This window comes from Coregonus clupeaformis, unplaced genomic scaffold (genome assembly GCF_020615455.1).
Source record: "Coregonus clupeaformis isolate EN_2021a unplaced genomic scaffold, ASM2061545v1 scaf0118, whole genome shotgun sequence".
In the NCBI taxonomy this organism is placed as follows: domain Eukaryota; kingdom Metazoa; phylum Chordata; class Actinopteri; order Salmoniformes; family Salmonidae; genus Coregonus; species Coregonus clupeaformis.
In genome coordinates this window covers 395,001-418,576 of record NW_025533573.1, presented here as the reverse complement: position 1 = coordinate 418,576, position 23,576 = coordinate 395,001, and the positions used below count along the sequence as shown (strand labels likewise).

At 44.4% G+C, this 23,576-nt stretch overlaps 1 protein-coding gene across 2 annotated transcripts in view; it reads left to right on the top strand.

The window, feature by feature from the left end:
- Positions 1-23,576, top strand: part of glrx3 (glutaredoxin 3) — a 40,946-nt gene that overhangs the window by 7,749 nt on the left and 9,621 nt on the right. The window contains exons 3-5 of one of the 2 annotated variants that reach the window (XM_041893315.2): positions 4,585-4,659; positions 9,429-9,633; positions 14,396-14,568. In XM_041893315.2, the coding sequence (XP_041749249.1) occupies positions 4,585-4,659; positions 9,429-9,633; positions 14,396-14,568 (453 nt within the window). Of the gene's footprint in view, positions 1-4,584; positions 4,660-4,725; positions 4,744-9,428; positions 9,634-14,395; positions 14,569-23,576 lie in introns of those variants that run through there. The other variant, XM_041893322.2, reaches the window with a different exon arrangement.

Below are 23,576 nucleotides of genomic sequence, written 5' to 3'. Positions count from 1 at the left end.
CAGCTACCCAGTACTCTGTATGCCATGGGCTCTCCAACCCTGTTCCTCCAGCTACCCAGTACTCTGTATGCCATGGGCTCTCCAACCCTGTTCCTCCAGCTACCCAGTACTCTGTATGCCACGGGCTCTCCAACCCTGTTCCTCCAGCTACCCAGTACTCTGTATGCCATGGGCTCTCCAACCCTGTTCCTCCAGCTACCCAGTACTCTGTATACCATGGGCTCTCCAACCCTGTTCCTGCAGCTACCCAGTGCTTCATTTTGGGAAACCAAGTGAAATCTGTTCGGGAACATCGCAACAAAACATATTTCACTGAACTGTTGACAGCCCGTCTCTCTGCGCACTGGAGAAAGGAATAACAGAGAGAGGAGGAGATGGAAACGCATGGTGGTGAGATGCTGTATAGCTAAAGGTAATGTCACCCAATTAATTATGAAAATATAAAAATTCCCTATTACTAGGCTATTCAAATACAAATTCACTAATTGTAGGCTAACTGTAAGCCGCCCAGCACAATCAATGAACCAACAGCATCGCCTAGGGCTATACGTTCTCTCCCAGACTAGTGGATAGACATTTTGGAGCGTAGCATAAGGTAACCAGTCCATCCAGTATGCATAACAATACTGTCCACACTCAAAGGCCATTACTCGAATTGTGTTGAATCTTGGAGTGTAGGCCTATGCACATAAGCTCTAATATACATATGAGTGTTTTGAATTAATTATCAGCTTAGAAAGCGCTGTCCATTTTTTTGTGTTAGCCTTTGAAACAACATCCACAGCAACCATGTTTTACACCGTTTCAACTTGCTGTTGAACTTTATTCTTCAAATTGATCATCACAGTGAGGTGAGTTTTAAAAGTAAGACAGGCCTACTGTTTTAATGGTGAGTGTTTGATGTGATTTTAGTTTTTGTTTGCATTTGCATTGATGTCCGAGTGGTTAGAGGGACACTAGAGCCCTGAGTACCAGGCCATTAGGACCTGATGGTTAGAGGGACACTAGAGCCCTGAGTACCAGGCCATTAGGACCTGATGGTTAGAGGGACACTAGAGCCCTGAGTACCAGGCCATTCACACCTGATGGTTAGAGGGACACTAGAGCCCTGAGTACCAGGCCATTAGGACCTGATGGTTAGAGGGACACTAGAGCCCTGAGTACCAGGCCATTAGGACCTGATGGTTAGAGGGACACTAGAGCCCTGAGTACCAGGCCATTAGGACCTGATGGTTAGAGGGACACTAGAGCCCTGAGTACCAGGCCATTAGGACCTGATGGTTAGAGGGACACTAGAGCCCTGAGTACCAGGCCATTCGGACCTTGATGGTCGTTAGTGAGTCGGGTTCTACCAAAGCATGTCCGGAGTGCATAAGTGGAGATTAACATGACTCAACAACGGTCACGTGGAATTTTGGAATTGTACTGCGGTCTTGACTGATGACTGGTCACTGCAAAAGCCCTAGCTCCAATCGATATTGTTTTCTAAGAGGTTGTCAGTTGGACAGACTCTCTGCAAGGTTTTGTATACCTTACCTACAATCTGAGTATCCTTTTCTGACTCAAATAGGATTCCCTCAAGATTGCTCTGATGGTCCAAAAGATTTCTAATTGAAATGTCTTGATATGAAATGTTTAAGTTGCATGTATTTGAAAATATCTACATTGGTCAGTCCAAAATGGATTGTAAAATTTTGTAATGGAAATACATGTATTTCCTGTTACCAAGTCATTCACGGTTTCTATGCCTTTTTAGTTTTCCATGTGGACCAATTTATCGGTGAATTCTGAAAAGCTATCCAAGGATTGTTTCATAGGGTTGTGTTTTTTGGGAGTGATATTGGTTCTTGTAGAATTTTCTTCCATATTGTTATAGTGTTCTTAACTATGAAGTTGTTAATGGTCTTTAGATTTATCCTTTGAAAATAGACGTGAAAATATTTTGGGGGGTGAGCATGTGCATCTTCAATATGTACGCATTGTTCCTCTTTAGTGCATTTAGCACTAATGTAAAAGCCTTGGGTGGTGAGTTTAAAACCACACTCAGACTTAGGAAGATGTACAACTTTCCATTTTATTCTATGAGTTTTATTTGGTCATATAAAATCTGTTATGGCCGAGCATACTTTTTTAAAAGAACGTCTTCGGTGGGGTAATTGGTATTACCCAGAATAAATACAATAACTCTGGGAGCCATGCCATTCTGAAGACGTTTATTCTACCTGTAAGATTTATGGGAAGATTGTTCCATTTAAATAGATCTGCTTTCATATTGTTGAGTAATAGGATAAAGGGATTTTTATATATTTGTTTGTTGTCACTTATTAATCATGCGAAGTATGTGATCTTTTTTTGTGGTCCACTTAAAGGACTGCTGTAGACAACAACAACAACAACAACAACAACACGCCATTTAGCAGACGTTTTTATCCAAAGCGACTTACAGTCATGCGTACATACATTTTTACGTATGGGTGGTCCCGGGGATCGAACCCACTACCCTGAGCGTTACAAGCACCGTGCTCTACCAGCTGAGCTACAGAGGACCAAGTAGATCATGAGTTATTGTTTTTCCTATTGCCATTATTTCCATTTTTTCCACATTCATTTTATATCCTGAGATTTGAGAGTATTCTGAAAAGATGTAGTGTTCCCTTTGTAGTGCACTGCTTTTGACCAGAGCCCATAGGTGCAAAGTAGTGCACTAGCGATTTAGGGAATACGGTGCCGTTTCAAATCACATTTTTATTTGTCACATCCGAATACTTTTGCATTTTAGTCATTTAGCAGACGGTCTTATCCAGAGCGACTCACAGTTAGTGAGTGCATACATTTTTCATACTGGAGAGAGAGAGAATACAACAAGTGTAGACTTTACCGTGAAATGCTTAATTACGAGCCCCTTTCCCAACAATGCAGTTAAAAAGTAGAAAATTAATAAATAGATAAAAATAAGATAGTAACACATTTGGAAGGCATCGTAGGACTCTGGTCAGGGACTCTGTCATAATGCCTCTCCCTCTCCCTCTCCTGGGACCCAGAGGATCTGCCTGGTAGTGATATTCTCTCTTTCTCTCTGTCTCTGTTCCTCTCTCTCTGTCTCTCTCTCTCTGTTTCTCTCTGTCTCTGTCTCTCTGTTTCTCTCTGTCTCTTCTCTCTCTATCTGTCTCTCTGTCTCTCTCTCTCTCTCTCTGTCTCTGTCTCTGTCACTCTGTCTCTGTTCCTCTCTCTCTGTCTGCCTGGTTCATGTCTGATTAGACCTGTGGTATAGGGGTGGGAGAGGGGGGGCGATACGAAAAAGACTTATGGCTTGTGTACAGTGATCAAGGAGAGATATGCTATCCTTTTTCATAATGACGTAGGCCTAACCAGTAGATTTGATATTTGATCCAACGTATTGTACACTGCAAAAGAGCTGTTTTCTTAATTTGTGTTTCAAGTTATTTTTTCCCCCCATACACATTTATTAACAATATTCCTATAGACTCCAATATGAGTATTTTCTTCCTGTACCCAGCCTAGGTTGTCTTTAATCAATCAATATCACTGTTATTGCCCATGTCACATGGAAACAAGCATTTGGCTATACATATTTAGTGACTATATGTCGCCACCCTCATAGCTATATTTCACTGCGTGAATGTAGGTAGTGTTCACAGAGCCTATAAGTGACTGTCAGTCATAATGCTACGCCCCATGGGGCTGCAGCACCAACAGCAGAGTTGGCTCCAGGCAGGAAATAAGTGATGTCTGTAATCGCCCGTCTGTAATGGCTGGCTGCGACAACCTGGGTCAGTGATTTATGGATTTCAATATGTGCCAGCTAAATATGATTGAACATTCTCTGGGTCAGTAGTGCATCAATGTTGGTTCTCCTTTCCTCTGCCTTGGGGGGCATTTCTGGGAATTCATGGTGAAATACAAACCTTCAAAGCCCTGTTTGTGTGATGGTCCAGTGTTGGAAGGTAGCTAACTTGACCTGGAATCCTCGGTGAAGTCTTTAAAAAAAAAAAACTCAAAGAAATCAGAAACATCATTGTTTTTAGACATGAAATTGAACGTGATCTTTTTTTTTTACGATGTAAAGTTAAGGCCAACTTGAACTGTTTTATTCTTCTGTTTTAGTTTGAGGTGCGTGATCACGCTAGTCCCCTTCATTTGGTCCTGGTGGATTGCCACAGCCCTGTCAAGAACAAAGCGACTATCCATCACCAATCACAGATCACAACACCCCGACCAGAGCAGGAGATGGTGCTACTCTGCTCTCTCATTTGTCTTGCTTGTTAGAAATATCAAAGTGGTGAATGTGTGCTTTATTTTCTCCCTGAAGGGTGATGCCTCCTGGCTAAATACATCTAGTGTTGAGGGGGGACTGGAGTGGGGTTCAGGGAGGTTCTTCATTGTTTGTTGGCTTGGAAAGGGAACAAAGGGGAATCAGCAGTGTGGATGATCCCTCATTCACTCTATCTCTTTCTTCATTCCCCTTCCCTCCTCTTCCCTTCTCTTCCCTCCCCTTCCCTTGCTTTGTCCTCTCTCTCTCTCCTCCATCCCTTCCTCCCTCCTTCTCTCCTCTCTCTCCTACAGCTGGAGGCAGAAGCAGTGCCAGAGGTATCAGAGAAATATGAGATTGCCTCAGTACCTACCTTCCTCTTCTTTAAGGTGAGTCTTATTACCTCAGTCCCAACCTTCCTCTTCTTTAAGGTGAGTCTTATTACCTCAGTCCCTACCTTCCTCTTCTTTAAGGTGAGTCTTATTACCTCAGTCCCTACCGTCCTCTTCTTTAATGTGAGTCTTAAAATTTGAATCTTTAACATTAAGTAAAATCCCTAACCGAAAAACAAATATACACTACATTACCAAAAGTATGTGGAGACCCCTTCAAAAATGAGTGGATTTGGGTATTTCAGCCACACCTGTTGCTGACAGCCATGCAATCTCCATAGACAAACATTGGCAGTAGAATGGCCCGTACTGAAAAGCTCAGTGACTGTCAACGTGGCACAGTCATAGGATGCCACCTTTCCAACAAGGCACTTCATCAAATTTCTGCCCTGCTAGAACTGCCCATGTCAACTGTAAGTGCTGTTTTTGTGAAGTAGAAACATCTAGGAGCAACAATGGCTCAACTGCGAAGTGGTAGGCCACACATGCTCACAGAACAGAAAAATAATCTGTCCTCGGTTTGCAACACTCAATACCGAGTTCCAAACTGCCTCTGGAAGCAACGTCAGCACAATAACTGTTCGTCAGGAGCTTCATGAAATGGGTTTCCATGGCTGAGCAGCCACACACAAGCCTAAGATCACCATGTGCAATGCCAAGCGTTGGCTGGAGTGGTGTAAAGCTCACCACCATTGGACTCTGGAGCAGTGGAAACGTGTTCTCTGGAGTGATGAATCACGCATCACCATCTGGCAGTCCGACAGACAAATCTGGGTTTGGCGGATGCCAGGAGAACGCTACCTGCCCCAATGCATAGTGCCAACTGTCAAGTTTGGTGGAGGAGGGATAATGGTCTGGGTCTGTTTTTCATGGTTCAGGCTAGGCCCCTTAGTTCCAGTGAAGATACTTTTTAATGCCACAGCATACAATTACGTTCTAGACGATTCAGTGCTTCCAACTTTGTGGCAACAGTTTGGGGAAGGCCCTTTACTGTTTCAGCATGACGATGCCCCCGTGCACAAAGCAAGGTCCATACAGAAATGGTTTGTCGAGATCGGTGTGGAAGAACTTGACTGGCCTGCACAGAACCCTGACCTCAACCACATCGACCAATGCTGTAGGCCTATACAGTGCATTCGGAAAGTATTCAGACCCCTTGCTTTTCCACATTTTGTTACATTACAGCCTTATTCTAGAATGGATTTCCTCATCAATCCACTCACAATACAATTTAATGACAAAGCGAAAACAGGTGTTTAGAAATGTTAGTAAATAAAGAACACGCTACCTTTCAAAAGTTTGGGGTCACTTAGAAATGTCCTTGTTTTCGAAATAAAATATATATTTTGGTCCATTAAAATAACATATAATTGATCAGAAATACAGTGTAGACATTGTTAATGTTGTAAATGGCTATTGTAGCTGGAAACGGCTGATTTTTAATGGAATATCTACATAGGCGCACAGAGGCCCATTATAAGCAACCATCAGTCCTGTGTTCCAATGGCACGGTGTGTTTGCTAATCCAAGTTTATCATTTTAAAAGGCTAATTGATAATTAGAAAACCCTTTTACAATTATGTTTAAAATGGTTGTGCTAATTAAAAAGCAATAAAACTGGCCTTCTTGAGAGTAGTTGAGTATCTGGAGCATCAGCAATTGTGGGTTCGATTACAGACTCAAAATGGCCAGAAACAAATAACTTTCTTCTAAAACTCGTCAGTCTATTCTTGTTCTAAGAAATGAAGGCTATTCCATGCGGGAAATTGCCAAGAAACTGAAGATCTCATACAACGCTGTGTACTACTCCCTTCACAGAACAGCGCAAACTGGCTCTAACCAGAATAGAAAGAGGAGTGGGAGGCCCCGGTGCACAACTGAGCAAGAGGACAAATACATTAGTGTCTAGTTTGAGAAACAGATGCCTCACAGGTCCTCAACTGGCAGCTTCATTAAATAGTACCCGCAAAACACCAGTCTCAACATCAACAGTGAAGAGGCGACTCCGGGATGCTGACCTTCTAGGCAGAGTTGCAAAGAAAAAGCCATATCTCAGACTGACCAATAAAAAGAAAAGATGGGCAAAAGAACACAGACACTGGACAGAGGAAGATTGGGAAAAAGTGTTATGGACAGACGAATCGAAGTTTGAGGTGTTCGGATCACAAAGAAGAACATTTGCGAGACGCAGACCAAATGAAAAGATGCTGGAGGAGTGCTTGATGCCATCTGTCAAGCATGGTGGAGGCAATGTGATGGTCTGGGGGTGCTTTGGTGGTGGTAAAGTGGGAGATTTGTACAAGGTAAAAGGGATCTTGAAGAAGGAAGGCTTGATTGGAGCCAATTTCCTCCTACAACAGGACAATGACCCAAAGCACAGCTCCAAACGATGCAATAACTATTTAGGGAAGAAGCAGTCAGCTGGTATTCTGTCTATAATGGAGTGGCCAGCACAGTCACCGGATCTCAACCCTATTGAGCTGTTGTGGGAGCAGCTTGACCGTATGGTACGTAAGAAGTGCCCATCAAGCCAATCCAACTTGTGGGAGGTGCTTCAGGAAGCATGGGGTGAAGTCTCTTCAGATTACCTCAACAAATTGACAACTAGAATGCCAAAGGTCTGAAAGGCTGTAATTGCTGCAAATGGAAGATTCTTTGACGAAAGCAAAGTTTGAAGGACACAATTATTATTTCAATTAAAAATCAATATTTCTAACCTTGTCAATGACTACATTTCCTATGCATTTTGCTATATTTCCTATTCAAACTCATTTCATGTATGTTTTCATGGAAAACAAGGACATTTCTAAGTGACAACAAACTTTTGAACGGTAGTTTACCTTATTTACATAAGTATTCAGACCCTTTGCTATGAGACTCAATTGAGCTCAGGTGAATCTTGTTTCCATTGATCATCCTTGAGATGTTTCTACAACTTGACTGGAGTCCACATGTGGTAAATTCAATTGATTGGACATGATTTGGAAAGGCACACACCTGTCTATATAAGGTCCCACAGTTGACAGTGCATGTCAGAGCAAAAACGAAGCCATCAGGTCGAAGGAATTGTCCGTAGAGCTCCGAGACAGGGTTGTGTCGAGGCACAGATCTGGGGAAGGGTACCAAGAAATGTATGCAGCATTGAAGGTCCCCAAGAACACAGTGGCATCAATCTTTCTTAAATGGAAGAAGTTTGGAACCACCAAGACTCTTCCTATAGCTGGCCGCCTGGCCAAACTGAGCAATCGGGTGAGAAGGGCCTTGGTCAGGGAGGTGACCAAGAACCCGACGGTCACGCTGACATCGCTTCTGAATGCCAAGCGTCACGTCTGGTGGAAACCTGGCACCATCCCTACGGTGAAGCATGGTGGTGGCAGCATCATGCTGTGGGGATGTTTTTCAGCGGCAGGGACTGGGGGACTAGTCAGGATCGAGGGAAAGATTAACGGAGCAAAGTACAATGAGATCCTTGATGAAAACCTGCTCCAGAGCGCTCAGGACCTCAGACTGGGGTGAAGGTTCACCTTCCAACAGCACAACAACATTAATCACACAGCTAAGACAATGCAGGAGTCACTTCGGTACAAGTCTCTGAATTTCCTTGAGTGGCCCAGCCAGAGCCTGGACTTGAACCCGATCTAACGCACCCCATCCAACCTGACAGAGCTTGAGAGGATCTGCAGAGAAGAATGGGAGAAACTCCCCAAATACAGTTGTGCCAAGCATGTAACGTCATACCCAAGAAGATTCGAGGCTGTAATCGCTGCCAAAGGTGCTTCAACAAAGTACTGAGTATAGAGTCTGAATGCTTATGTAAATGCAATATTTCCGTTTTTTATTTTTAATACATTTGCAAACATTTCTAAAAAAACTGTTTTTACTTTGTCATTTTGGGGTATTTTGTGTAGACTGAATAAGCTGTAACGTAATTTTTTTTGACAAAAGTCAAGGGGTCTGAATACTTACCGAAGGCACTGTATATCAATTTAATTTTATATTTTTACGTAGATGCAGTAAATCGCATAGTAGGTCAATTTCCGCAACTAAGAGCGTTGAAGCTCGAGGCTCAACTTCACGGCTGTTTTGGTGCCCTGGCAACCACGCTGCGAACCCTTGCACATGTGCAGATACTGTGTGTGACTGAGTGTTTCATTTCACTCATCTTAATATCTATTCCCTGATGACATGCCCTGCTTTTACGGAAGTTGCGAGACATTGCAAGCCAAGAAATTGTGAGATTCCATTGCAAGCCACAGCTTTTGATTGTCGATAGATAGGCCTAGTGCACGGTTCTGACTCTGCCCTCTCTCTCCGTCCCTCACTAGCTCGCTATGAAAGATGCTTGTGTTTGTGTTCTCGGAAGTACGACAAACTAATCAGACTCCTCCATTCCAAAAATGCTGAATCTTATGAGTCGATTCCTAGCGGAATCTAATCTTGACACTCCGAAATGGGAGTTTTCAGCCATAGAGGCTGCTGGTAAATACTTGTCTGTTAGGAGAGGTAACACACTGGATATCAGGATCAATGGGAAAATAAAACCTAGGTTACAGCTTCTCCACAGTCCCATCAGGCCTTCTGTCAGGCCTTCACTGTTGATTTAACATGTCAAACATTCAACTGAGCTCTCTCTCTCTCTCTCTCTCTCTCTCTCTCTCTCTCTCTCTCTCCTCAAAACCCTCCTCCTCTAGAACAATACAAACAAAAAGCGCTAAAATATGAATGTTGTTTTTCTTTCTCCCCCATTGTCCTCTGGTGGGTCTCAGGGTGGCCAGAAGATTGACAGGCTGGACGGAGCTCATGCCCCAGAGCTGACCAATAAGGTCCAGAGGCTGTCGGTCAGCTCGGGGGGGCTGGGCGGGCCAGGGGTGGAGCCCCCCAAAGAGGACCTTAATGAGCGTCTGAAGAGACTGATCAATGCAGCACCCTGCATGCTCTTCATGAAGGGATCCCCACAGGAACCTCGCTGCGGTAATGAGAGTGTGTGTGTGTACGTGTCTGCCTGCATGTGTTGGCGTGAGAAGGAAAAGAGAGCGATGGAGAGGCAGGCATGGAGGAGGAGAGGAGGCAGGCATGGAGGAGGAGAGGAGGCAGGCATGGAGGAGGAGAGGAGGCAGGCATGGAGGAGGCAGGCATGGTGGAGGAGAGAAGGCAGGCATGGTGGAGGAGAGGAGGCAGGCATGGAGGAGGAGAGGAGGCAGGCATGGTGGAGGAGAGAAGGCAGGCATGGTGGTAGGTAGTGAATAGTGAAGTGTTGGGTGTGGATCCAGCCCCGCCACAGCAGGACACTAATCTGCCTGGGAGAACCTAACAGCACTTCTATCCAAGAGTGTCAATAACCACTACCTGGGGAGGCCATTACACTGGACAGGGTTGAGGTGCCACTCCCAACCACTACCTGGGGAGGCCATTACACTGGACAGGGTTGAGGTCCCACTCCCAACCACTACCTGGGGAGGCCATTACACTGGACAGGGTTGAGGTCCCACTCCCAACCACTACCTGGGGAGGCCATTACACTGGACAGGGTTGAGGTCCCACTCCCAACCACTACCTGGGGAGGCCATTACACTGGACAGGGTTGAGGTCCCACTCCCAACCACTACCTGGGGAGGCCATTACACTGGACAGGGTTGAGGTGCCACTCCCAACCACTACCTGGGGAGGCCATTACACTGGACAGGGTTGAGGTCCCACTCCCAACCACTACCTGGGGAGGCCATTACACTGGACAGGGTTGAGGTCCCACTCCCAACCACTACCTGGGGAGGCCATTACACTGGACAGGGTTGAGGTCCCACTCCCAACCACTACCTGGGGAGGCCATTACACTGGACAGGGTTGAGGTCCCACTCCCAACCACTACCTGGGGAGGCCATTACACTGTACAGGGTTGAGGTCCCACTCCCAACCACTACCTGGGGAGGCCATTACACTGGACAGGGTTGAGGTGCCACTCCCAACCACTACCTGGGGAGGCCATTACACTGGACAGGGTTGAGGTCCCACTCCCAACCACTACCTGGGGAGGCCATTACACTGGACAGGGTTGAGGTCCCACTCCCAACCACGCCGCTGAGTATAATTATTAGGGTTAGGGTCAAGGCAGTTTGCCAAACGCCTAACATTACATTTTAGTTTTTAAAATCTAGTCCCATAAGTGTTACTTTTCACCTCATCCTGAAATCTCTCTCTAAATGTTATTTATCTTTAAAGAACCCAAGTCGTAGTGTTTCTGAACTCTTGTTTAATCTAACCCCCACCAAGCCGTGTGAGGCTGTGAGTAGGACCTCTAGGTCTTTAAAGAAGCCCTCTAAACCTGAATTTAAAGGTTACATGCTCTTACACCATGTAAAACACATTACACGCTCTGTGTGTGTGTGTGTGTGTGTGTGTGTGTGTGTGTGTGTGTGTGTGTGTGTGTGCATAATAACCAAACTTTCCTTGAAATAAGAAATCAGCTTTGTATGTTCCTTTATCCTGGAGCTGTATCGTCTGTCTGCGGAGCGCGATCCCCCCTGACCCTTTAGGAACAGGAGAGAGGGAGAACAACCTCTCACCAATCAATCGTGCGTGTCTGGGTCTGGGAGAGAGAGCCTCTAGCCAGAGAAAGCAGCTGGGCCTGGCGTAGTAGAAACAAGTTAATATAGTGGCATGCAGCTGAATAACCATTAGTTGGGGGCCTCTAGCTGTTTTATAATGAATTCCCCCATGAATGAATGAAGTATCAGAATGAGAGTTTCACTGCAGGCTCTACATGCAGGCAGCATATCACCCTCCCCTCCGTCTCGTGTTCGCTCTTTTCTCTCTGGTTTTCTCTTTCTGTTTCTTTTCTCATTTTCTCTCTCTTTCTCGCTCTCTCTCCCTCTTTCTCTCTCTCTCTCTCTCTCTCTCTCTCTCTCTCTCTCTCTTTCTCTCTCTCCGTCTCTTCCTCTCTCTTTCTTTCTCGCTCTCTTTCTTTCTCTCTCTCTCTCTTTTTCTCTCTTTTTCTTTCTCTCTTGCTCTCTCTCCCTCCCCCTCTCTCTCATTTCTTTCTCTCTTTTTAAAATTTATTTCACCTTTATTTAACCAGGTAAACCAGTTGAGAACAAGTTCTCATTTACAACTGCGACCTGGCCAAGATAAAGCAAAGCAGTGCGATAAAAACAACAACAGAGTTACATATGGGGTAAAACAAAACAAAGTCAAAAATACAACAGAAATACATATATATACAGTGTGTGCAAATGTAGCAAGTTATGGAGGTAAGGCAATAAAATAGGCTATAGTGCAAAATAATTACAATTAGTATTAACACTGGAATGATAGATGTGCAAGAGATGATGTGCAAATAGAGATACTGGGGTGCAAATGAGCAAAATAAATAACAATATAGGGATGAGGTAGTTGGGCGGGCTAATTTCAGATGGGCTGTGTACAGGTGCAGTGATCGGTAAGGTGCTCTGACAACTGATGCTTAAAGTTAGTGAGGGAGATAAGTGTCTCCAGCTTCAGAGATTGATTCCCTCTGTCACAGTCTCTTCTCACACACTGACCCATGTATCAAGGACATAACACATACCTCACATATTTAAACAGTGAGCCTGTCCATTCCAAAGTGGACCCATGTCAGTGTTAACAAAGAAAATAGCTATTACAATAGCTCAGAGCATTCGGAAAGTATTCAGACCCCTTGACTTTTTCCACATTTTGTTACGTTACAGCCTTATTCTAAAATGGGTTAAATAAAAACATTTCTTCATCAATCTACACACAATACCCCATAATGACAAAACAAATTATGTCACAATTACATAATTATTCAGACCCTTTACTCAGTACTATGTTGAAGCACATTTGGCAGCGATTACAGCCTCATGTCTTCTTTGGTATGACGCCACAAGCTTGGCACACTTGTATTTGGGGAGTTTCTCCCATTTTCTGCAGATCCTCTCAAGCTCTGTCAGGTTGGATGGGGAGCATTGCTGCACAGCTATTTTCAGGTCTCTTCTAGAGATGTTCGGTCGGGTTCAAGTCCGGGCTCTGACTGGGCCACTCAAGGACATTCAGAGACTTGTCCCGAAGCCACTCCTGCATTGTCTTTGCTATGTGCTTAGGGTATTTGTCCAATTGGAAGGTGAACCTTCGCCCCAGTCTGAGGTCCTGAGCGCTCTGGAGTAGGTTTTCATCAAGGAGCTCTCTGTACTTTGCTCCATTCATCTTTCCCTCGATCATGACTAGTCTCCCAGTCCCTGCTGCTGAAAAACATCCCCACAGCATGACGCTGCCACCACCATGCTTCACCGTAGGGATGGTGCCAGGTTTCCTCCAGACGTGACGCTTGGCATTCAGGCCAAAGAGTTCAATCAGTTTCATCAGACCAGAGAATCCTGTTTCTCATGGTCTGAGAGTCCTTTAGGTGCCTTTTGGCAAACTCCAAGTTGGCTGTCATGTGCCTTTTACTGAGGAGTGGCTTCCGTCTGTCCATTCGACCATAAAGGCCTGATTGGTGGAGTGCTGCATAGATGGTTGTCCTTCTGGATGGTTCTCCCATCTCCACAGAGGAACTCTAGAGCTCTGTCAGAGTGACCATTGGGTTCTTGGTCACCTCCCTGACCAAGGCCCTTCTCCCCTGATTGCTCAGTTAGGCCGGGTGGCCAGCTCCATGAAGAGTCTTGGTGGTTCCAAACTTCTTCCATTTAAGAATGGTGGAGGCCACTGTGTTCTTTGGGACCTTGAATGCTGCAGACATTTTCCGTGCCTCGACACGATCCTGTCTTGGAGCTCTACGGACAATTCCTTCGACCTCATGGTTTGGTTTTTGCTCTGACATGCACTGTCAACTGTGGTACCTTCTATAGACAGGTGGGTGCCTTTCCAAATCATGTCCAATCAATTGAATTTACCACAGGTGGACTCCAGTCAAGTTGTAGAAACATCTCAAGGATGATCAATGCAAGCAGGATGCACCTGAGCTCAATTTCGAGTCTCATAGCAAAGGGTCTGAATACTTATGTAAATAATGTATTTGTATTTTTTAAATAAATTTGCTTATTCTAAAAACCTGTTTTTGCTTTGACATTATGGGGTATTGTGTGTAGATTGATGAGAATTTTTCAAGATCAGTTTTAGAATAAGGCTGTAACGTAACAACGTGGAAACGGTCAAAGGGTCCTTAATACTTTCCGAATGCACTGTGTATTAGTTTTTATTTTATCAGTGTTACACTTATTACATCAAATGAATGTCATGATACCAGACTAGGGTCTGGGACCATCTTTATTTGACCTTTTTAATTCATTACATTTACATCATTTAGCAGACACTCTTATCCAGAGCGACTTACAAATTGGTGCATTCAACTTATGATAGCCAGTGGGACAACCACTTTTTCTTGGGGGGGTAGGGGTGGGTAGAAGGATTACTTTATACTATTCCAGGTATTCCTTAAAGAGGTAGGGTTTCAAGTGTCTCCGGAAGGTGGTCAGTGACTCCGCTGTCTTGTTCATTTTGTTTCTATAATATGAGGGTAACAAACATGCTGCTGACCAAACTCATCTGCAATTAGGTCCTGTTTAATATCCTGACTCTGTTGTTCCTATGAACATACAATAACATTTAACTAACAACCCCTTGATTTCCCCTCTGGGTTTCAGCCGTCAGAGTGTAGTTCTATTAAAGGACCCAGTACAACAGCTGTGTACCTGTCTTGTACCATGTTACAAACAGACTCTGTTTTCTCCCCGTCCACCAGGCTTCAGCCGTCAGATTGTGGCGCTTTTCAAGGACCATGCTATCCAGTACAGCAGCTTTGACATCCTGTCAGATGAGGAAGTGAGAGGGGGGCTGAAAACCTTCTCCAATTGGCCCACCTACCCTCAGGTTTACGTTAATGGAGAACTCGTAGGGGGACTGGACATTGTCAAGGTGAGTAATGTTCAATACACATTTAGCCATACCATTTTTTTTTCTCCAGAAAAGTGAGGCAAAAAAATGAAAAGTTGAACCCTTGTAAAAATACTAAACAACCTTGGTACAACACCTAGAGACCTCACCAAGAGATGTTTAGCCTTTTGGTATAATGGTTTTGGAATGACAGGGACCAGGGTTTGAGTCCTGGTCAGGATACCTTCCTAATTAACTACATTGGTGTCAGGAGTTGGATAGGACCATTGAAAAGCCCCAGCCAAGTTAGAGGCGTAGTTCTGTCATTTTTAATAATTGATGTGCGACCTGAAATGTATAGTATTCTATTAAAGTAATCACACCTATTGTTACTATATTTAACTGCTTCAGCTTCTATTCAGCTTGAATTCTACACTTAACACATCTCCCACTACCAGGCAAATGTTTTTAGACAGCTGAAGCGAGCACACACATTGTCTTCAGGAAATGTACCTATTCTAGTTGAGTCATGTTTTTCTTACCTTAGATGTGTTCACTGCAGGCTGACTAGCAGCTATTATGTTGCAGTGTCTCATAAAATAAATGCCCAAATCAACCTAAAAGTATCTACAAAACAAGTTTTACAGCAGTTCTGGACTGGTTCCGACCGATATTTCTGTGTACAGCGTGCTCTGTGAACAGCGCAACATCAATTGCTTTACACTCACTAAAAGCACTGGTTGTCCCGATTTCACATGCGCTATTACAAGCGCAGCTGTGAGGTTCACAGACACAGGAAATCTTCCATTTGCATGGGGAGCGACATGTCACATTTTCTGGCCTATCCAGACAAAGGAAGGATTTCCTGTACCTGTGAACCTCGTAGCTGTGCTTGCAATAGTGCAATGAATGAAACAGGAGACTCCAGCGGAGGCAACAATAACGGTTTCATCTCACTGTGATGTTTTCAGATGGATTTAGAGCGCTCCACAGGAAGAATGTGCAAAACCGTTTTGTAGAATTGAAAGACCGCTTATTCTTGGTCACAGACGGACAAAACCACTTGTAGCGAGCTGAAGTTGTAATGAATATGGAGACATTTGAATAGTGTCTCTGCATCACTCAGAGGACGTTTGGCAGAAAGTCTCGGTCGTCAGTTATATGAAATGGTGCCAATATTGTACTGTCACTAAGTATGATCACATTTATATTACAGTTACAGTGAGGGAAAAAGTATTTGATCCCCTGCTGATTTTGTACGTTTTCCCACCGACAAAGAAATGATCAGTCTATAATTTTAATGGTAGGTTTATTTGAACAGTGAGAGACATAATAACAACAAAAAAATCCAGAAAAACACATGTCAAAATGTTTTATAAATTGATTTGCATTTTAATGAGGGAAATAATTATTTGACCCCCTCTCAATCAGAAAGATTTCTGGCTCCCAGGTGTCTTTTATACAGTTAACGAGCTGAGATTAGGAGCACACTTTTAAAGGGAGTGCTCCTAATCTCAGCTTGTTACCTGTATAAAAGACACCTGTCCACAGAAGCAATCAATCAATCAGATTCCAAACTCTCCACCATGGCCAAGACCAAAGAGCTCTCCAAGGATGTCAGGGACAAGATTGTAGACCTACACAAGGCTGGAATGGGCTACAAGACCAACGCCAAGGAGCTTGGTGAGAAGGTGACAACAGTTGGTGCGATTATTCACAAATGGAAGAAACACAAAATAACTGTCAATCTCCCTCGGCCTGGGGCTCCATGCAATATCTCACCTCGTGGAGTTGCAATGATCATGAGAACGGTGAGGAATCAGCCCAGAACTACACGGGAGGATCTTGTCAATGATCTCAAGGCAGCTGGGACCATAGTCACCAAGAAAACAATTGGTAACAGACTACGCCATGAAGGACTGAAATCCTGCAGCGCCCGCAAGGTCCCCCTGCTCAAGAAAGCACATATACAGGCCCGTCTGAAGTTTGCCAATGAACATCTGAATGATTCAGAGGAGAACTGGGTGAAAGTGTTGTGGTCAGATGAGACCAAAATGTAGCTCTTTGGCATCAACTCAACTCGCCGTGTTTGGAGGAGGAGGAATGCTGCCTATGACCCCAAGAACACCATCCCCACCGTCAAACATGGAGGTGGAAACATTATGCTTTGGGGTTGTTTTTCTGCTAAGGGGACAGGACAACTTCCCCGCATCAAAGGGACGATGGACGGGGCCATGTACCGTCAAATCTAGGGTGAGAACCTCCTTCCCTCAGCCAGGGCATTGAAAATGGGTCGTGGATGGGTAATCCAGCATGACAATGACCCAAAACACACGTCCAAGGCAACAAAGGAGTGGCTCAAGAAGAAGCACATTAAGGTCCTGGAGTGGCCTAGCCAGTCTCCAGACCTTAATCCCATAGAAAATCTGTGGAGGGAGCTGAAGGGTCGAGTTGCCAAACGTCAGCCTCGAAACCTTAATGACTTGGAGAACATCTGCAAAGAGGAGTGGGACAAAATCCCTCCTGAGATGTGTGCAAACCTGGTGGCCAACTACAAGAAACGTCTGACCTCTGTGATTGCCAACAAGGGTTTTGCCACCAAGTACTAAGTCATGTTTTGCAGAGGGGTCAAATACTTATTTCCCTCATTAAAATGCAAATCAATTCATAACATTTTTGACATGTGTTTTTCTGGATTTTTTTGTTGTTATTCTGTCTCTCACTGTTCAAATAAACCTACCATTAAAATTATAGACTGATCATTTCTTTGTCAGTGGGCAAACGTACAAAATCAGCAGGGGATCAAATACTTTTTTCCCCTCACTGTATAAGGAAGGGGAAGTCTTATAGTAAGTCGTTTTATAATTTGATTGTTAGTATATTTGGAAAGCATTTCAGTCATTTCATGCCCTATTGCCCCACTTTTGTTGAATAAGGAACAAAATCCTATGATTTTTCATAATATTTGTACTATGTACTTGAGCTTGTGTCCTAAAAAGTGAGTACATCTCAGCAATGTATAACTATTTCTACCAGAAAGTTCCAGACCTTTCTAAAACGATGCAACAGTACCAGTTATTGTTTATGGGTCTATTTAGCCCTAATGGTCAAGAGGTTAAAATAATCAATTCACGTGAATCAAATAATCGCTTTGTTTTTCAAATCATTTTATTTTATAGTATATATATTTTTTTTTGTGTGTGTGAGGCGTCCGTTATTCAGTTAATTACATAAGTATGGTTTTACTAAAATAATTACCGACTGAAGCTTTAAACACAACTCTGTTCCTGGAGAGCTACCCTCCTGTAGGCTTTGGGTGAGGTTAAGGAGGCATGGGGGGGCAGGGTATGCAAAGTCATAGAAATATAATTGCAAGAACGAACATTCTCATTCAAGTCAATGTTCTGCGATGGGTGGACCAGCAGCCATATTGAGTGTATCCATGAGTGGTCCAGTTTAATTGACTGAGGGGCTTTATTCCTTCTAGTAATTATATTTCAATGTGAACAGTAACACATTTTTTTATTGCAACATAGATGTTTTACAGAATATTAGTGGGTGGGTTTGGTTTCTCCCTACTGCATGGCATGCTTTCTCCTAGGTGCTGTGTTTAGCGTTCTGTTTGTCCCTCCTCCATAGCTGTACATTCCCACTGAGGTAATTCAGCTTTAACACATGAGAGAGCACCTGCTGGGGTAGGAGGGCTGGATTACTTTAGCTAGGAGCTTCCCTCCCCTCCGAGGGAGTGAGGGAGGGAGTGAGTGAGGGATTAGATAGCAGCTCTTTTTCTCTTCCTACCCCGGCTGACTGGGGCCTGAGACGCTAGCTGTGTTCCTACCCCGGCTGACTGGGGCCTGAGACGCCAGCTGTGTTCCTACCCCGGCTGACTGGGGCCTGAGACGCTAGCTGTGTTCCTACCCCGGCTGATTGGGGCCTGAGACGCTAGCTGTGTTCCTACCCCGGCTGACTGGGGCCTGAGACGCTAGCTGTGTTCCTACCCCGGCTGACTGGGGCCTGAGACGCTAGCTGTGTTCCTACCCCGGCTGACTGGGGCCTGAGACGCTAGCTGTGTTCCTACCCCGGCTGACTGGGGCCTGAGACGCTAGCTGTGTTCCTACCCCGGCTGACTGGGGCCTGAGACGCCAGCTGTGTTCCTACCCCGGCTGACTGGGGCCTGAGACGCTAGCTGTGTTCCAATATCCATACTAACCTACTGCATACTTAATGAGTATATACTACATACTATATACTATTAGTTCATCTTAGTATACTGTAAACGAACGGTATCTTTTCAGTTGAGTGTACTAATGCTTCGCCTGTCTACCGAAAGTTGATGCTGTTGCTTTGCAACTTCTTGTTAGCGTAACAAATGACCAGCTAGACATCTTTTACGACATCATTAACGATGTCCTTTTGAGAACGCACGACGACTATACCAGTCAGCTAAGCTAAGAATGAGGGGAATAATCAAGTCAAATAAATGTTGTCCTCCATATGCGTTAGATGTGTCATTGTTTGTGTCCATTAAACCCTCTATGGCTCAACACGGCACGCGATGCACTGTCTGTGGCTCGAGACAGACATACCACAACTATGTATAGTTAATATACTGGCAGGTTCCATGTATTAGTAGCCAACTAACGTCAGGTAGCTAGCTAACATACCGCTACATACTGCTGTAATGATATGCTATGCGGTTCGTAAGGCTAGTAGCGTAGCTAACACATTGTCAGCCAACGTATAACGTAACTTATTTTGAAAAGTCATTACTTTATTACATTGCTCAACATGTTCTTAACATTTGTCTTAATCAGTTAAATCAATGAATATTGACTTTTTGAGACTTACATTTGTATCCGGTCAAATCTGAAAGTGTTTTTAAGCCACTCCCATTTTCGGAAGAATTGCATTATGGGCCCTAAAAGCACGGAAATAGTGTCCACTGCTTGTATACTTTTTATTTTGGCGAATGTAGTACCACATCCGGGATCTTTTGGCATACTAACTATATCCATACTATGACCAATGAGCATACTACATACTCAATTTATCTCACAAACAGTACAGTTAGTGTTGTTAGTATGAGTATTGGAACACAGCTGCTCTCTACTGCCCCTCCCTCATTAAGCAGACAGTACACCTGTATAGTGGAGCAAGTAGCCCTGCTGTGTGTGGGACGAGGCCGACTGGGGCCTGAGTTTCCTTCTCGTGTGTGTGTGACTGTGTGTGTGACTGTGTGTGTGTGTGTGTGTGTCTGTGTGTGTGTGTGTGTGTGTGTGTGCGCGTTTGAGGAAGAGATGGATAGATCAAGAGAAGGGGGAAGTGGGAATGAGACTGTAGGTATGTGTGTTAGTGGGATTGAGACTGTAGGTACAGTGGGGAGAACAGGTATTTGATACACTGCCGATTTTGCAGGTTTTCCTACTTACAAAGCATGTAGAGGTCTGGACTTTTTATCATAGGTACACTTCAACTGTGAGAGACGGAATCTAAAACAAAAATCCAATAAATCACATTTGTATGATTTTTAAGTAATTAATTTGCATTTTATTGCATGACATAAGTATTTGATCACCTACCAACCAGTAAGAATTCCGGCTCTCACAGACATGTTAGTTTTTCTTTAAGAAGCCCTCCTGTTCTCCACTCATTACCTGTATTAACTGCACCTGTTTGAACTCGTTACCTGTATAAAAGACACCTGTCCACACACTCAATCAAACAGACTCCAACCTCTCCACAATGGCCAAGACCAGAGAGCTGTGTAAGGACATCAGGGATAAAATTGTAGACCTGCACAAGGCTGGGATGGGCTACAGGACAATAGGCAAGCAGCTTGGTGAGAAGGCAACAACTGTTGGCGCAATTATTAGAAAATGGAAGAAGTTCAAGATGACGGTCAATCACCCTCGGTCTGGGGCTCCATGCAAGATCTCACCTCGTGGGGCATCAATGATCATGAGGAAGGTGAGGGATCAGCCCAGAACTACACGGCAGGACCTGGTCAATGACCTGAAGAGAGCTGGGACCACAGTCTCAAAGAAAACCATTAGTAACACACTACGCCGTCATGGATTAAAATCCTGCAGCGCACGCAAGGTCCCCTTGCTCAAGCCAGCGCATGTCCAGGCCCGTCTGAAGTTTGCCAATGACCATCTGGATGATCCAGAGGAGGAATGGGAGAAGGTCATGTGGTCTGATGAGACAAAAATATAGCTTTTTGGTCTAAACTCCACTAGCCGTGTTTGGAGGAAGAAGAAGGATGAGTACAACCCCAAGAACACCATCCCAACCGTGAAGCATGGAGGTGGAAACATCATTCTTTGGGGATGCTTTTCTGCAAAGGGGACAGGACGACTGCACCGTATTGAGGGGAGGATGGATGGGGCCATGTATCGCGAGATCTTGGCCAACAACCTCCTTCCCTCAGTAAGAGCATTGAAGATGGGTCGTGGCTGGGTCTTCCAGCATGATAACGACCCGAAACACACAGCCAGGGCAACTAAGGAGTGGCTCCGTAAGAAGCATCTCAAGGTCCTGGAGTGGCCTAGCCAGTCTCCAGACCTGAACCTAATAGAAAATCTTTGGAGGGAGCTGAAAGTCCGTATTGCCCAGCGACAGCCTTGAAACCTGAAGGATCTGGAGAAGGTCTGTATGGAGGAGTGGGCCAAAATCCCTGCTGCAGTGTGTGCAAACCTGGTCAAGACCTACAGGAAACGTATGATCTCTGTAATTGCAAACAAAGGTTTCTGTACAAAATATTAAGTTCTGCTTTTCTGATGTATCAAATACTTATGTCATGCAATAAAATGCAAATTAATTACTTAAAAATCATACAATGTGATTTTCTGGATTTTTGTTTTAGATTCCGTCACTCACAGTTGAAGTGTACCTATGATAAAAATTACAGACCTCTACATGCTTTGTCAGTAGGAAAACCTGCAAAATCGGCAGTGTATCAAATACTTGTTCTCCCCACTGTATGTGTGTTTAGTGGGATTGAGACTGTAGGTATGTGTGTTTAGTGGGATTGAGACTGTAGGTATGTGTGTTTAGTGGGATTGAGACTGTAGGGATGTGTGTTAGTGGGATTGAGACTGTAGGTATGTGTGTTAGTGGGATTGAGACTGTAGGTATGTGTGTTAGTGGGATTGAGACTGTAGGTATGTGTGTTTAGTGGGATTGAGACTGTAGGTATGTGTGTTTAGTGGGATTGAGACTGTAGGTATGTGGGATTGAGACTGTAGGTATGTGTGTTTAGTGGGATTGAGACTGTAGGTATGTGGGATTGAGACTGTAGGTATGTGTGTTAGTGGGATTGAGACTGTAGGTATGTGTGTTTAGTGGGATTGAGACTGTAGGTATGTGGGATTGAGACTGTAGGTATGTGTGTTTAGTGGGATTGAGACTGTAGGTATGTGTGTTTAGTGGGATTGAGACTGTAGGTATGTGGGATTGAGACTGTAGGTATGTGTGTTTAGTGGGATTGAGACTGTAGGTATGTGTGTTTAGTGGGATTGAGACTGTAGGTATGTGTGTTAGTGGGATTGAGACTGTAGGTACAGTGGGGAGAACAGGTATTTGATACACTGCCGATTTTGCAGGTTTTCCTACTTACAAAGCATGTAGAGGTCTGGACTTTTTATCATAGGTACACTTCAACTGTGAGAGACGGAATCTAAAACAAAAATCCAATAAATCACATTTGTATGATTTTTAAGTAATTAATTTGCATTTTATTGCATGACATAAGTATTTGATCACCTACCAACCAGTAAGAATTCGGCTCTCACAGACATGTTAGTTTTTCTTTAAGAAGCCCTCCTGTTCTCCACTCATTACCTGTATTAACTGCACCTGTTTGAACTCGTTACCTGTATAAAAGACACCTGTCCACACACTCAATCAAACAGACTCCAACCTCTCCACAATGGCCAAGACCAGAGAGCTGTGTAAGGACATCAGGGATAAAATTGTAGACCTGCACAAGGCTGGGATGGGCTACAGGACAATAGGCAAGCAGCTTGGTGAGAAGGCAACAACTGTTGGCGCAATTATTAGAAAATGGAAGAAGTTCAAGATGACGGTCAATCACCCTCGGTCTGGGGCTCCATGCAAGATCTCACCTCGTGGGGCATCAATGATCATGAGGAAGGTGAGGGATCAGCCCAGAACTACACGGCAGGACCTGGTCAATGACCTGAAGAGAGCTGGGGACCACAGTCTCAAAGAAAACCATTAGTAACACACTACGCCGTCATGGATTAAAAATCCTGCAGCGCACGCAAGGTCCCCTTGCTCAAGCCAGCGCATGTCCAGGCCCGTCTGAAGTTTGCCAATGACCATCTGGATGATCCAGAGGAGGAATGGGAGAAGGTCATGTGGTCTGATGAGACAAAAATATAGCTTTTTGGTCTAAACTCCACTAGCCGTGTTTGGAGGAAGAAGAAGGATGAGTACAACCCCAAGAACACCATCCCAACCGTGAAGCATGGAGGTGGAAACATCATTCTTTGGGGATGCTTTTCTGCAAAGGGGACAGGACGACTGCACCGTATTGAGGGGAGGATGGATGGGGCCATGTACGCGAGATCTTGGCCAACAACCTCCTTCCCTCAGTAAGAGCATTGAAGATGGGTCGTGGCTGGGTCTTCCAGCATGATAACGACCCAAAACACACAGCCAGGGCAACTAAGGAGTGGCTCCGTAAGAAGCATCTCAAGGTCCTGGAGTGGCCTAGCCAGTCTCCAGACCTGAACCTAATAGAAAATCTTTGGAGGGAGCTGAAAGTCCGTATTGCCCAGCGACAGCCTTGAAACCTGAAGGATCTGGAGAAGGTCTGTATGGAGGAGTGGGCCAAAATCCCTGCTGCAGTGTGTGCAAACCTGGTCAAGACCTACAGGAAACGTATGATCTCTGTAATTGCAAACAAAGGTTTCTGTACAAAATATTAAGTTCTGCTTTTCTGATGTATCAAATACTTATGTCATGCAATAAAATGCAAATTAATTACTTAAAATCATACAATGTGATTTTCTGGATTTTTGTTT